This window comes from Poecile atricapillus, chromosome 2, assembly GCF_030490865.1.
Source record: "Poecile atricapillus isolate bPoeAtr1 chromosome 2, bPoeAtr1.hap1, whole genome shotgun sequence".
Classification (NCBI taxonomy): Eukaryota; Metazoa; Chordata; class Aves; order Passeriformes; family Paridae; genus Poecile; species Poecile atricapillus.
Window position 1 is genome coordinate 153853206 of NC_081250.1, and position 14643 is coordinate 153867848.

At 60.8% G+C, this 14643-nt stretch overlaps 2 protein-coding genes across 14 annotated transcripts; both read right to left on the reverse strand.

The window, feature by feature from the left end:
• Window positions 1-3702: 3702 nt before the first annotated feature.
• On the reverse strand, window positions 3703-5210 carry LOC131575095 (uncharacterized). 7 transcript variants are annotated; one of them, XM_058830111.1, is made up of 5 exons: window positions 5183-5210; window positions 5049-5128; window positions 4942-5012; window positions 4002-4613; window positions 3703-3956 (listed from the first exon to the last, which is right to left on the reverse strand). In XM_058830111.1, exons 1-5 carry the CDS (start codon window positions 5194-5196, stop codon window positions 3765-3767), a joined length of 969 nt encoding a protein of 322 aa, XP_058686094.1. In that variant the 5' UTR covers window positions 5197-5210; the 3' UTR covers window positions 3703-3764. The 7 variants fall into 7 exon arrangements, with proteins under 7 accessions (XP_058686094.1, XP_058686092.1, XP_058686099.1 ...); XM_058830109.1 differs by having other exon boundaries at window positions 4933-5012; XM_058830116.1 differs by lacking the exons at window positions 5049-5128; window positions 5183-5210 and having other exon boundaries at window positions 4002-4496; window positions 4551-4613; window positions 4960-4969.
• Window positions 4760-8778, reverse strand: LOC131575089 (GPI-linked NAD(P)(+)--arginine ADP-ribosyltransferase 1-like). Of its 7 annotated transcripts, XR_009276694.1 has the most exons (4): window positions 7321-8354; window positions 5272-5392; window positions 5129-5173; window positions 4962-5030 (listed from the first exon to the last, which is right to left on the reverse strand). XR_009276694.1 is itself a non-coding variant. In XM_058830100.1 (3 exons), exons 1-2 carry the CDS (start codon window positions 8318-8320, stop codon window positions 5307-5309), a joined length of 1086 nt encoding a protein of 361 aa, XP_058686083.1. In that variant the 5' UTR covers window positions 8321-8354; the 3' UTR covers window positions 4760-4878; window positions 5281-5306. The 7 variants fall into 7 exon arrangements, 6 of the variants coding, with proteins under 6 accessions (XP_058686083.1, XP_058686082.1, XP_058686081.1 ...); XM_058830100.1 differs by lacking the exons at window positions 4962-5030; window positions 5129-5173 and adding an exon at window positions 4760-4878 and having other exon boundaries at window positions 5281-5392; XM_058830099.1 differs by lacking the exon at window positions 5129-5173 and having other exon boundaries at window positions 4966-5021; window positions 5281-5392.
• Window positions 8779-14643: the final 5865 nt, after the last annotated feature.

A 14643-nucleotide genomic window follows, 5' to 3' on the forward strand; every position in this document is an offset into this window, starting at 1 on the left:
CTGTCCCTCCCGATGTCCCCATGTCTCTCCTGGTGTCCCCATGTCCCTCCTGGTGTCCCCATGTCCATCCTGGTGTCCATCCCAGTGTCCCCATGTCCCTCCCAATGTCCTCATGTCCATCCTGGTGTCCATCTCGATGTCCCCATGTCCCTCCTGGTGTCCCCATGTCCATCCCCATGTCCATCCCAGTGTCCCCTTGTCCCTCCTGATGTCCCCATGTCCTTCCCAGTGTCCCCATGTCCCTCCTGGTGTCCCCATGTCCATCCCAGTGTCCATCCCAGTGTCCCCATGTCCATCCCAGTGTCCATCCCAGTGTCCCCATGTCCCTCCTGGTGTCCCTCCCGATGTCCCCATGTCCTTCCCAGTGTCCCCATGTCCATCCCCATGTCCCTCCTGATGTCCCCATGTCCATCCTGGTGTCCCTCCCGGTGTCCCAAGCCCTTCCGACCCCACCCCATCACACCATGGGCACAGGGTGACAGGGACAGGGTGACAAGGATGGGGTGACAGGGACAGGGTGACGAGGACAGGGTGACAGGGACAGGGTGACAAGGATGGGGTGACAGGGACAGGGTGACGAGGACAGGGTGACAGGGACAGGGTGACAAGGATGGGGTGACAAGGATGGGGTGACAGGGACAGGGTGACAGGGACAGGGTGACAGGGACAGGGTGACAGGGACAGGGTGACAAGGATGGGGTGACAGGGACACGGTGACTGACGAGGACTTTGCCCCGTGAGGTGGCACCGGGACCTTGTCCCCTTGTCCCAGCCCAATTAGGGGTAATTAAGGTAATTAAGGTAATTAACCCCCAACTTCCCGGAGATCCCAACGGCTCCGGGGGGGGGGAGGGGACATTTGGTGACAAAGGGGACAGAGGGCACCGCGGGGGGGGGGAGGGGAGGAGCCCGGGGACATTTTGGGGCATTTTCCAGGTAAATCCCGGGAATTCGGGGGCTCCGGAGCCGCCCCTCCCCCTCCCCGAGGGTGGGGGGGGGGCCCCAACTGGTTTTACTGGGAGGAGCCACCAGTGAGGGGGGGATGGGAGCCCACAGGGACCCCCCGAACCTCCAAAATGGCCAAAATCCCTTAAACCGGCCCAGAAATCGCTTAATTCGGGTTTAAATCACTTAATTCGGGTTTACATCACTTAATTTGGGTTTAAATCACTTAATTCTGATTTAAATTGCTTGACTCTGATTTAAATGGCTTAATTGTGGTTTAAATCACTTAATTGTGGTTTAAATCCCTAAATTCTGGTTAAAATCACTTAATTCTGGTTTAAATCGCTTGATTCTGATTTAAATCACTTGATTCGGGTTTAAATAATTTAATTCTGGTTAAAATCACTTAATTTAGGCTGAAATCACTTACTTCGGGTTTAAATAGCTTAATTCTAATTTAAATAATTTAATTCTGGTTAGAATCACTTAATTCTGGTTAAAATCACTTAATGCTGGTTTAAATCACTCAATTGCGGTTTAAATCCCCTAAATCAGGCCTAACTCCTTTAATTCTGGTTGGAATATTTTCATTCAGATCGAAATCCCTTAATCTGGATTAAAATCCTTTAATTCAGGCCTAAAACCTTCAATTCAGGCTGAAACCACTGAATCCAGATCCCTTAATTTGGGTCTAAATCCCCTAAACCCGACCCCAAATCCCTTAATTTGGGTCTAAATCCCCTAAACCAGACCCCAAATCCCTTAATTTGGGTCTAAATCCCCTAAACCAGACCCCAAATCCCTTAATTTGGGTCTAAATCCCCCAAACCGGACCCCAAATCCCTTAATTTGGGTCTAAATCCCCTAAACCAGACCCCAAATCCCTTAATTTGGGTCTAAATCAAATAAACCAGACCCCAAATCCCTTAATTTGGGTCTAAATCAAATAAACCAGACCCCAAATCCCTTAATTTGGGTCTAAATCAAATAAACCCGACCCCAAATCCCTTAATTTGGGTCTAAATCCCCCAAACCAGACCCCAAATCCCTTAATTTGGGTCTAAATCCCCTAAACCAGACCCCAAATCCCTTAATTTGGGTCTAAATCAAATAAACCAGACCCCAAATCCCTTAATTTGGGTCTAAATCCCCTAAACCGGACCCCAAATCCCTTAATTTGGGTCTAAATCCCCCAAACCCGACTCCAAATCCCTTAATTTGGGTCTAAATCCTCTAAACCGGACCCCAAATCCCTTAATTTGGGTCTAAATCAAATAAACCGGACCCCAAATCCCTTAATTTGTGTCTAAATCCCCCAAACCCGACCCCAAATCCCTTAATTTGGGTCTAAATCCCCTAAACCAGACCCCAAATCCCTTAATTTGGGTCTAAATCAAATAAACCAGACCCCAAATCCCTTAATTTGGGTCTAAATCCCCTAAACCGGACCCCAAATCCCTTAATTTGGGTCTAAATCAAATAAACCAGACCCCAAATCCCTTAATTTGGGTCTAAATCCCCCAAACCGGATCCCAAATCCCTTAATTTGGGTCTAAATCAAATAAACCGGACCCCAAATCCCTTAATTTGGGTCTAAATCCCCTAAACCGGATCCCAAATCCCTTAATTTGGGTCTAAATCCCCCAAACCCGACCCCAAATCCCTTAATTTGGGTCTAAATCAAATAAACCAGACCCCAAATCCCTTAATTTGGGTCTAAATCCCCCAAACCCGACCCCAAATCCCTTAATTTGGGTCTAAATCTCCCAAACCAGACCCCAAATCCCTTAATTTGGGTCTAAATCCCCCAAACCAGACCCCAAATCCCTTAATTTGGGTCTAAATCCCCTAAACCGGACCCCAAATCCCTTAATTTGGGTCTAAATCAAATAAACCAGACCCCAAATCCCTTAATTTGGGTCTAAATCCAATAAACCAGACCCCAAATCCCTTAATTTGGGTCTAAATCCCCCAAACCCGACCCCAAATCCCTTAATTTGGATCTAAATCCCCCAAACCAGACCCCAAATCCCTTAATTTGGGTCTAAATCCCCCAAACCAGACCCCAAATCCCTTAATTTGGGTCTAAATCCCCTAAACCGGACCCCAAATCCCTTAATTTGGGTCTAAATCAAATAAACCAGACCCCAAATCCCTTAATTTGGGTCTAAATCCAATAAACCAGACCCCAAATCCCTTAATTTGGATCTAAATCAAATAAACCAGACCCCAAATCCCTTAATTTGGGTCTAAATCCAATAAACCAGACCCCAAATCCCTTAATTTGGGTCTAAATCCCCTAAACCAGACCCCAAATCCCTTAATTTGGGTCTAAATCCCCCAAACCAGACCCCAAATCCCTTAATTTGGGTCTAAATCAAATAAACCGGACCCCAAATCCCTTAATTTGGGTCTAAATCAAATAAACCAGACCCCAAATCCCTTAATTTGGGTTTAAATCAAATAAACCGGACCCCAAATCCCTTAATTTGGGTCTAAATCCCCTAAACCAGACCCCAAATCCCTTAATTTGGGTCTAAATCCCCCAAACCCGACCCCAAATCCCTTAATTTGGGTCTAAATCAAATAAACCAGACCCCAAATCCCTTAATTTGGGTCTAAATCAAATAAACCCGACCCCAAATCCCTTAATTTGGGTCTAAATCAAATAAACCAGACCCCAAATCCCTTAATTTGGGTCTAAATCCCCTAAACCCGACCCCAAATCCCTTAATTTGGGTTAAAGTGAGAGGATCATTTTTTGATTGAGGCAAATCCAGTTTAATTATCGGGAAATTAAATTATTAAAATTTAAAGAATTAAAATTTAGAATTTAGAGAATTAAAATTATCGGGAAAGGGACACAAAAAATCCCCAAAAGCGAAGAACCGCGGCCACCACCCCCTGTCCTGTCCCCGCTCCTGGTGGCAACCATGGCTCTGTCCCCTTGTCCTGGCCATGGTGGCCATGGTGGCCACGGTGGCCACGGTGGCCTTGGTGGCCATGGTGGCCTTGGTGGCCACAGTGGCCACAGTGGCTTCAGTAGCCATGGTGACCATGGTGGCCTGAGTGACCATGGTGGCCACGGTGGCCTTGGTGGCCTTGGTGGCCTTGGTGGCCTTGGTGGCCACAGTGGCTTCAGTGGCCATGGTGACCATGGTGGCCTGAGTGACCATGGTGACCATGGTGGCCATGGTGGCCTTGGTGGCCATGGTGGCCATGGTGGCCATGGTGGCCTTGGTGGCCTTGGTGGCCATGGGGGCCATGGTGGCCTTGGTGGCCTTGGTGGCCATGGTGGCCATGGTGGCCTTGGGGACCATGGTGGCCTTGGTGGCCACAGTGGCTTCAGTGGCCATGGTGACCATGGTGGCCACGGTGGCCATGGTGGCCTTGGTGGCCTTGGTGGCCATGGTGGCCATGGTGGCCATGGTGGCCTTGGTGGCCATGGTGGCCACGGTGGCCATGGTGGCCTTGGTAGCCTTGGTGGCCATGGTGGCCTTGGTGGCTACAGTGGCCATGGTGGCCATGGTGGCCTTGGTGGCTGTGGTGGCCTTGGTGGCCATTGTAGCTACAGTGGCGTTAATGGCCACAGTGACCATGGTGACCTTGGTGGCCATGGTGGCATTGGTGACCACAGTGGCCATGGTGGCCTTGGTGGCCATGGTGGCCTCAGTGGTCACAGCGGCCACAGTGGCCACAATGGCCATGGTGACAATGGTGACTCCAGTGGCCCAGTACCCACGGTGGCCAAAGTGACCACAGTGACAGTGGTGGCCTTGGTGGTGGCCTTGTGGCTCAGGGGGTCCTGGTGGCCTTGGTGACCCCAGTGCTCGTGGTGGCCAAAGTGACCACAGCCACAACAGTGGCCAAAGTGACCACGGTGGTGGCCTTGTCACTCAGGAGGTCCCGGTGTCCTTGGGTGGCCACAGTGACCTCGGTGACCTTGGTGGCCACAGGGACTACGGTGACCTTGGTGTCCACAGTGACCTCGGTGACCTTGGTGGCCACAGTGACCTTGGTGGCCTTGGTGGCCTCATGGCTCAGAAGGTCCCAGTGGCCGCAGTGACCTCAGTGACCTCGGTGTCCTTGGTGGCCGCAGTGACCTCGGTGACCTTGGTGACCTCGGTGACCTTGGTGGCCTGGTGGCTCAGAAGGTCTTGGTGGCCACAGTGACCGCGGTGACCTTGATGGCCGCAGTGACCTCGGTGGCCTTGGTGGCCACAGTGACCTTGGTGACCTTGGTGGCCTCATGGCTCAGAAGGTCCCAGTGGCCACAGTGACCACAGGGACCTCGGTGACCTTGGTGGCCGCAGTGACCTCGGTGACCTTGGTGACCTCGGTGACCTTGGTGGCCTCGTGGCTCAGAAGGTCCCAGTGGCCACTGCCAGGGCTGTGGTGGCCACGAGGAGCCCCCCGAGGTGGGGGAGGGGCCTGGGGACACTCCCACCTGGGGACAAAGAGGGACAGGGGGGGAGTGAGTGGGACAGGAGGTGACAGGGGGTGACAGGAGGTGACAGGGGGTGACAGGAGGTGACAGGAGGTGACAGGGGGTGACAGGAGGTGACAGGAGGTGACAGGGGGTGACAGGAGGTGACAGGAGGTGACAGGGGGTGACAGGAGGTGACAGGAGGTGACAGGGGGTGACAGGAGGTGACAGGAGGTGACAGGGGGTGACAGGGGGTGACAGGAGGTGACAGGAGGTGACAGGGGGTGACAGGAGGTGACAGGAGGTGACAGAGGGTGACAAGGGAGGTGACAGGGGGTGCCAGGGGGTGCCAGGGGGTGCCAGGAGGTGACAGGAGGTGACAGGAGGTGACAGGGGGTGACAGGAGGTGACAGGAGGTGACAGGAGGTGACAGGGGGTGACAGGAGGTGACAGGAGGTGACAGGAGGTGACAGGGGGTGACAGGAGGTGACAGGGGGTGACAGGAGGTGACAGGAGGTGACAGGAGGTGACAGGGGGTGACAAGGGGGGTGACAGGAGGGGACAGGGGGTGACAGGAGGTGACAGGAGGTGACAGGAGGTGACAGGGGGTGACAAGGGGGGTGACAGGAGGTGACAGGAGGTGACAGGAGGTGACAGGAGGTGACAGGGGGTGACAGGAGGTGACAGGGGGTGACAAGGGAGGTGACAGGAGGTGACAGGAGGTGACAGGGGGTGACAACGGGGACCTGTCCCCACAGCGCTGCTCTGTCGGGGGGAGGGACAGTGGCAGCGCAGTGGTGGCCCTGGCCCTGTCCCCTCCCTGTCCCCTCGTTGTCCCCTCCCTGTCCCCTCCCTGTCCCGTCCCTGTCCCCTCCCTGTCCCCTCCCTGTCCCCTCGTTGTCCCCTCCCTGTCCCCTCCCTGTCCCCTCCCTGTCCCCTCTCTGTCCCCTCTCTGTCCCCATCCCTGTCCCCTCCCTGTCCCATCCCTGTCCCCTCTCTGTCCCCTCTCTGTCCCCTCCCTGTCCCCTCTCTGTCTCCTCGCTGTCCCCTCCCTGTCCCATCCCTGTCCCCTCTCTGTCCCCTCCCTGTCCCATCCCTGTCCCCTCCCTGTCCCCTCGCTGTCCCTTCCCTGTCCCCTCCCTGTCCCCTCGTTGTCCCCTCCCTGTCCCCTCTCTGTCCCCATCCCTGTCCCCTCCCTGTCCCCTCTCTGTCCCCTCCCTGTCCCATCCCTGTCCCCTCCCTGTCCCCATCCCTGTCCCCTCGCTGTCCCCTCGTTGTCCCCTCCCTGTCCCCTCCTGTCCCCTCTCTGTCACCTCTCTGTCACCTCTCAGCCACTCTCTGTCCCATCCCTGTCCCCTCTCTGTCCCCTCCCTGTCCCCTCTCTGTCCCCTCTCTGTCCCCTCTCTGTCCCCTCCCTGTCCCCTCCCTGTCCCCTCTCTGTCCCCTCCCTGTCCCCTCTCTGTCCCCTCTCTGTCCCATCCCTGTCCCCTCCCTGTCCCCTCTCTGTCCCCTCTCTGTCCCCTCCCTGTCCCCTCCTTGTCCCCTCCCTGTCCCCTCCGTGTCCCCTCTCTGTCCCCTCTCTGTCCCCTCGCTGTCCCCTCCCTGTCCCCTCCCTGTCCCCATCCCTGTCACCTCTCTGTCCCCTCTCTGTCCCATCCCTGTCCCCTCCCTGTCCCCTCCCTGTCCCCTCTCTGTCCCCTCGCTGTCCCCTCCCTGTCCCCTCCCTGTCCCCTCCCTGTCCCCTCTCTGTCCCCTCCCTGTCCCCTCCCTGTCCCCTCTCTGTCCCCTCCTTGTCCCCTCTCTGTCCCCTCCCTGTCCCCTCGCTGTCCCCTCCCTGTCCCCTCCTTGTCCCCTCCCTGTCCCCTCGCTGTCCCCTCCCTGTCCCCTCCCTGTCCCCTCGCTGTCCCCTCTCTGTCCCCTCCCTGTCCCCTCCCTGTCCCCTCTGTCACCTCTCAGCCACTCGCAGTTGTATTTGCTGAAGACTCCGGTGGAGCGCAGCCCGATCCTCACTGTGACCCCTCCGCTGTCCCCGGTGTCCCCCGCGGTGTCCCCTGCTCCGGTGACCCGTGTCACCTCTGTCACCTCTGTCACCTCGAAGGTCTCGAAGGGCGGGATCAGCACCTCCTCCTCGTGCGGGAAGAAGGAGAATTCCCGGATCTCCACCCCATGGCAGGTGCTCACCTGGAACGCCGTGTCCATCCCGAAGCTCCAGGAGCTCCGGTTCCTCAGCGAGGCCGAAGCGAAGTGACCGAAGCGAACCGTCCGGCCCGGCCGCGTCCGGAAGCGCACCCCGCGCACCCCGCGGAACACGCGGTGACACCGCGCTCCCCGCGCGTCCCTCAGCGCGGTCACCGCGCCGGTCAGCAGGAAATGCAACGCCTTGAAGTGGAAATTGTCGCGGTAATCGCGGCCGGAGCGGCCGGACGAGCGGACGGCGGCGTTGAAGGTCCGGTGGAGAGGAACCGGCGCCGTGTAGGCCAGCAGGGCCGTGAGCTGAGCCGGGGACAGAGGGGACACCGGTGACACCGGCCGGACGCGCCGCTCGGACTCGGCCAGAGCCCAGGCCTCGGCCAAGTGACCGCCCTGGAGGAACTCGGAGCGGTTGAGGGCCGGCAGCGCCGCGGTCATGGCGCGGCCGCAGCCACGGTAGCGGTCATCGAACGAGTCCGGGGACATGTCCAGAGGAACCAGCAGAGGTGTGGGGACGGTGGCCGGGACGGTGGTGGCCGCGGTCACTGTGGTCATGGTGGTCATCATGGTGGTCATCATGGTCATCATGGTCATGGTGGTCATTGAGGTCATCATGGTCATGGTGGTCATCATGGTCATGGTGGTCATCATGGTCATGGTGGTCATGGTGGTCATCATGGTGGTCATGGTGGCCATTGAGGTCATCGAGGTCATCGTGGTCATCACCAGGAGGGTCAGGGTCAGCGGCAGCAGGTCCATGGTGGGGATGGCCACAGGGGACACTGAGGGGACACTGGGGGACACCGGGGACACTGAGGGACACTGGGGACACTGGGGACACTGAGGGACACTGGGGACACTGGGGGACACTGGGGACACTGGAGGGCACTGGGGACACTGGGGACACTGGGGGGGCACTGGGGACACTGGGGACACTGGGGGGGCACTGGGGACACTGGGGACACTGGGGACACTGGGGGATACTGGGGGGACACTGGGGGACACTGAGGGGACACTGGGGGGTTACTGGGGGACACTGGGGACACTGGGGACACTGGGGGGACACTGGGGACACTGGGGGACACTGGGGGGTCACTGGGGGACACTGGGGACACTGGGGACACTGGGGGGACACTGGGGACACTGGGGGACACTGGGGGGACACTGGGGGGACACTGGGGGACACTGGGGGACACTGAGGGGACACTGGGGGGACACTGAGGTGACACTGAGGGGACACTGGGGGGTCACTGGGGGACACTGGGGACACTGGGGACACTGGGGGGACACTGGGGGGACACTGAGGGGACACTGGGGGGTCACTGGGGGACACTGGGGACACTGGGGACACTGGGGACACTGGGGGGACACTGGGGGACACTGAGGTGACACTGAGGGGACACTGGGGACACTGGGGACACTGGGGGGACACTGAGGGGTCACTGGGGACACTGAGGGGACACTGGGGGGACACTGGGGACACTGAGGGGACACTGGAGGGCACTGGGGGACACTGGGGGGACACTGGGGACACTGGGGACACTGGGGACACTGGGGGGACACTGGGGGGACACTGAGGGAACACTGGGGACACTGGGGACACTGGGGGGACACCGGGGGGACTCTGAGGGGACACTGAGGGGACACTGAGGGGACATGGGAATGGTTCCATGGTGAGGGCCTGGGGAGGGGTCAGCCCCACCCAGGAGACCCCCGGACATGTCCTGGGGACACCCCTGTCCCCTGTCCCTGTCCCCATCCCTGTCCCTGTCCCTGTCCCTGTCCCCTGTCCCCTGTCCCTGTCCCTGTCCCCTGTCCTGGGGCCACTCCCTGTCCCTGTCCCTGTCCCTGTCCCTGTCCCTGTCCCTGTCCCTGTCCCTGTCCCTGTCCTGGGGTCACCCCTGTCCCTGTCCCTGTCCCTGTCCCTGTCCCTGTCCCTGTCCCTGTCCCTGTCCCCTGTCCTGGGGCCACCCCCTGTCCCTGTCCCCTGTCCCTGTCCCTGTCCCCTGTCCCTGTCCCCATCCCTGTCCCTGTCCCCTGTCCCTGTCCTGGGGTCACCCCTGGACCCCCTGAGCCCTCCAGGACCCCAACCCCAAATCCGGGGGTCACTGCTGGCCCCAGTCCCGTGTCCCCCAGTGTCCCCCCAGTGTCCCCCAGTGTCCCCAGTGTCCCCCCAATGTCCCCTCAGTGTCCCCTCAGTGTCCCCCAGTGTCCCCCCAGTGTCCCCCAGTGTCCTCCCAGTGTCCCCAGTGTCCCTGCCCCGGTGACCTTCCAGTGCTCCCCCCGTGACCCCGGCCCCAGGGTGTCCCCTGCCCCCCCCCCAAGTGTCCCCAAAGCCCCCCCAGTCCCTTCCCCCAGGTGTCCCCAGTGTCCCCAATATGGGGGGTCCCTCCCGGTGGCACCTCAGGTGTCCCCAGCCCTGGGTCCCCCAATCCTGGGTGTCCCCGGTGTCCCCAATCCTGGCTGTCCCCTCCCCCCACGGTGTCCCCAAGACCCCAATCCCCCCCTCCAGGTGTCCCTGATGTCCCCGACCCCGTGTCCCCAATGTCCCCAAGACCCCAATCCTGGCTGTCCCCTCCCCTCCCCCCCCAGTGTCCCCAACCCCGTGTCCCCCCCCCAGTGTCCCCAAATGTCCCCGGTGTCCCCAATGCCCTCCAGTGTCCCCAGGTGTCCCAAATCCCCCCCCCCCAGTGTCCCCAAGACCCCAACCCGGGGTGTCCCCTCCCCCCCAGTGTCCCCAATATCCCCCCCCCAATGTCCCCAACCCCGTGTCCCCAATGTCCCCAAGACCCCAATCCTGGCTGTCCCCTCCCCCCCCAGTGTCCCCAACCCCATGTCCCCCCCCCAGTGTCCCCAAATGTCCCCGTGTCCCCTCCCCCCCCCGGTGTCCCCGGTGTCCCCTCCCCCCCCAGTGTCCCCAATATCCCCCCAGTGTCCCCAATATCCCCCCTCAGTGTCCCCAACCCCGTGTCCCCAATGTCCCCAAGACCCCAATCCTGGCTGTCCCCTCCCCCCTCAGTGTCCCCAACCCCATGTCCCCCCCACAGTGTCCCCAAATGTCCCCGTGTCCCCTCCCCCCCAGGTGTCCCCGGTGTCCCCAATCCCAGCCCAGTGTCCCCAATATCCCCCCAGTGTCCCCAATGTCCCCCCCAATGTCCCCAACCCCGTGTCCCCAATGTCCCCAAGACCCCAATCCTGGCTGTCCCCTCCCCCCTCAGTGTCCCCAACCCCATGTCCCCCCCCAGTGTCCCCAAATGTCCCCGTGTCCCCTCCCCCCCAGGTGTCCCCGGTGTCCCCAATCCCAGCCCAGTGTCCCCAATGCCCTCCAGTGTCCCCAATGTCCCAAATCCCCCCCACCAGTGTCCCCAAGACCCCAACCCGGGGTGTCCCCTCCCCCCCCCCAGTGTCCCCAATGTCCCCCCCCAATGTCCCCAACCCCGTGTCCCCAATGTCCCCAAGACCCCAATCCTGGCTGTCCCCTCCCCCCTCAGTGTCCCCAACCCCGTGTCCCCCCCCCAGTGTCCCCAAATGTCCCCGTGTCCCCTCCCCCCCCGGTGTCCCCGGTGTCCCCAATGCCCTCCAGTGTCCCCAGTGTCCCAAATCCCCCCCCCCCCAGTGTCCCCAAGACCCCAACCCGGGGTGTCCCCTCCCCCCTCAGTGTCCCCAATGTCCCCCCCCAATGTCCCCAACCCCGTGTCCCCAAGGTCCCCAAGACCCCAACCCGGGGTGTCCTCCCCCCCCCAGTGTCCCCAACCCCGTGTCCCCCCCCCACAGTGTCCCCAAATGTCCCCGTGTCCCCTCCTCCCCCGGTGTCCCCGGTGTCCCCTCCCCCCCCAGTGTCCCCAATGCCCTCCAGTGTCCCCAATGTCCCAAACCCCCCCCCCCAGTGTCCCCAATGCCCCCCAGTGTCCCCAAGACCCAAACCCGGGGTGTCCCCTCCCCCCTCAGTGTCCCCAATGTCCCCCCCCAATGTCCCCAACCCCGTGTCCCCCCCCAGTGTCCCCAAATGTCCCCGTGTCCCCTCCCCCCCATCTGTCCCCAGGTGTCCCCAGGTGTCCCCAGGTGTCCCCATTGTCCCCTCCCCCCCCCGGTGTCCCCCCGGTACCTGCGGGGTCCCCGCTCCTCTCCCCTCCCCCCCCCCGCGGTGCCCCCAGGGTCACGTGACCCCCCCCGGGTTATTTTTAGCCGGAGCCGCCCCTCCCCCCTCTCCCCTCCCCCCCCCCCCCCCCGGGTATTTTTAGGGTGGCCCCGCCCCTCCCCCACCCCCCCCCCCCCAGCAGGGACCCTGAGCGGGACTGGGAGAGACTGGAGTTATACTGGGATGGACTGGGATGGACTGGGAGGGACTGGGATGGACTGGGACAAACTGGGATGGACTGGGATGGACTGGGATGGACTGGGATTGAACTGGGATGGAACTGGGATGGACTGGGATGGACTGGGGGGCACTGGGAGGGGACTGGGATGGACTGGGAGGGACTGGGAGGGAACTGGGATGGACTGGGAGGGACTGGGAGGGAACTGGGATGGACTGGGAGAGAACTGGGAGGGACTGGGAGGGACTGGGAGGGAACTGGGATGGACTGGGAGAGAACTGGGAGGGACTGGGAGGGACTGGGAGAGAACTGGGAGGGGACTGGGATGGACTGGGAGGGACTGGGGGAAACTGGGAATGGACTGGGACAAACTGGGAGAGACTGGGATAAACTGGGAGGGACTGGGAGGGACTGGGATGGACTGGGAGAGAACTGGGAGGGAACTGGGATGGACTGGGAGGAACTGGGGGGGAACTGGGAGGGAACTGGGATGGACTGGGATAAACTGGGATGGACTGGGATGGACTGGGAGGGACTGGGATGGACTGGGAGGGACTGGGAGGGGATTGAGGGGGACTGGAATAAACTGGGATAAACTGGGAGTGACTGGGATGGAACTGGGATGGAACTGGGATGGAACTGGGATGGACTGGGACAAACTGGGATGGACTGGGATGAACTGGTGGGACCAGTAAGGGACACCAGTGACACCAGTGACACCAGTAAGGAACACCAGTGACACCAGTAAGGGACACCAGTGACACCAGTGACACCAGTAAGGGACACCAGTGACACCAGTAAGGGACACCAGTGACACCAGTGACACCAGTAAGGGACACCAGTGACACCAGTAAGGGACACCAGTAACACCAGTGACACCAGTAAGGGACACCAGTGAGAGGGACCAGCGCTCCCAGTGCTCCCAGTTCATCGCAGTTCATCCCAGTTCCCTCCCAGTCCATCCCAGTCCATCCCAGTATCCCCACAAACCCCTCCCAGTCCATCCCAGTCCATCCCAGTCCCTCCCAGTCGCCCTTTAACCCCTCCCAGTCCCTCCCAGTCCCCTCCCAGTCCCTCCCAGTTCCCTCCCAGTCCCTGCCAGTCCCTCCCAGTCCATCCCAGTATCCCCACAAACCCCTCCCAGTCCCCTCCCAGTTCCCTCCCAGTCCCTCCCAGTCCATCCCAGTATCTCCCAATCCCCTCCCAGTCCCTCCCAGTTTCCCTTTAACCCCTCCCAGTCCCCCCCAAACCCCTCTCAGTCCATCCCAGTCCATCCCAGTCCATCCCAGTATCCCCACAAACCCCTCCCAGTTCCCTCCCAGTCCCTCCCAGTCCCCCTTTAACCCCTCCCAGTCCCCTCCCAGTCCCTCCCAGTTCCCTCCCAGTCCATCCCAGTCCCCTCCCAGTCCCTCCCAGTCCATCCCAGTCGCTCCCAGTTCCCTCCCAGTTCCCTCCCAGTCCCTCCCAGTCCCTCCCAGTCCATCCCAGTATCCCCCCAAACCCCTCCCAGTCCATCCCAGTCCCTCCCAGTCCATCCCAGTCCCTCCCAGTCCATCCCAGTATCCCCCCAAACCCCTCCCAGTCGCCCTTTAACCCCTCCCAGTCCCTCCCAGTCCATCCCAGTGTCCCCACAAACCCTTCCCGGTCCCCTCCCAGTCCATCCCAGTCCCTCCCAGTCCCCCCCAGTTCCCTCCCAGTCCCTCCCAGTCCCTCCCAGTCCCCCCCAGTTCCCTCCCAGTCCCTCCCAGTCCCCTCCCAGTTCCCTCCCAGTTCCCTCCCAGTCCCTCCCAGTCCCTCCCAGTCCATCCCAGTCCATCCCAGTATCCCCACAAACCCCTCCCAGTCCCTCCCAGTTCCATCCCAGTTCCTCCCAGTTCCCCCCCAAACCCCTCCCAGTCCCTCCCAGTCCATCCCAGTCCCTCCCAGTCCATCCCAGTATCTCCCAATCCCCTCCCAGTCCATCCCAGTCGCCCTTTAACCCCTCCCAGTCCCTCCCAGTCCCCTCCCAGTTCCCTCCCAGTCCCCTCCCAGTCCCTCCCAGTCGCCCTTTAACCCCTCCCAGTCCCTCCCAGTCCCTCCCAGTTCCCCTTTAACCCCTCCCAGTCCATCCCAGTCCATCCCAGTCCCTCCCAGTCCCCTCCCAGTTCCCTCCCAGTCCCTCCCAGTCCATCCCAGTCCCTCCCAGTCCCTCCCAGTCCCTCCCAGTCCATCCCAGTCCACCCCAGTCCATCCCAGTCCCTCCCAGTCCATCCCAGTCCCTCCCAGTCCCTCCCAGTCCCTCCCAGTCCCCTCCCAGTCCCTCCCAGTCCCTCCCAGTCCCTCCCAGTCCCCTCCCAGTCCATCCCAGTCCCTCCCAGTCCATCCCAGTATCTCCCAATCCCCTCCCAGTCCATCCCAGTCGCCCTTTAACCCCTCCCAGTCCCTCCCAGTCCCTCCCAGTTCCCCTTTAACCCCTCCCAGTCCCCCCCAAACTCCTCTCAGTCCCTCCCAGTATCCCCACAAACCCCTCCCAGTTCCCTCCCAGTCCATCCCAGTCCCCCTTTAACCCCTCCCAGTCCCTCCCAGTCCCTCCCAGTTCCCTCCCAGTTCCCTCCCAGTCCCTCCCAGTCCCTCCCAGTCCCTCCCAGTTCCCTCCCAGTCCATCCCAGTCCCTCCCAGTCGCCCTTTAGCCCCTCCCAGTCCATCCCAGTTCCCTCCCAGTTCCCCCCCAGTCCCTCCCAGTCCACTCCCAGTATCCCCACAAACCCCTCCCAGTCCCTCCCAGTT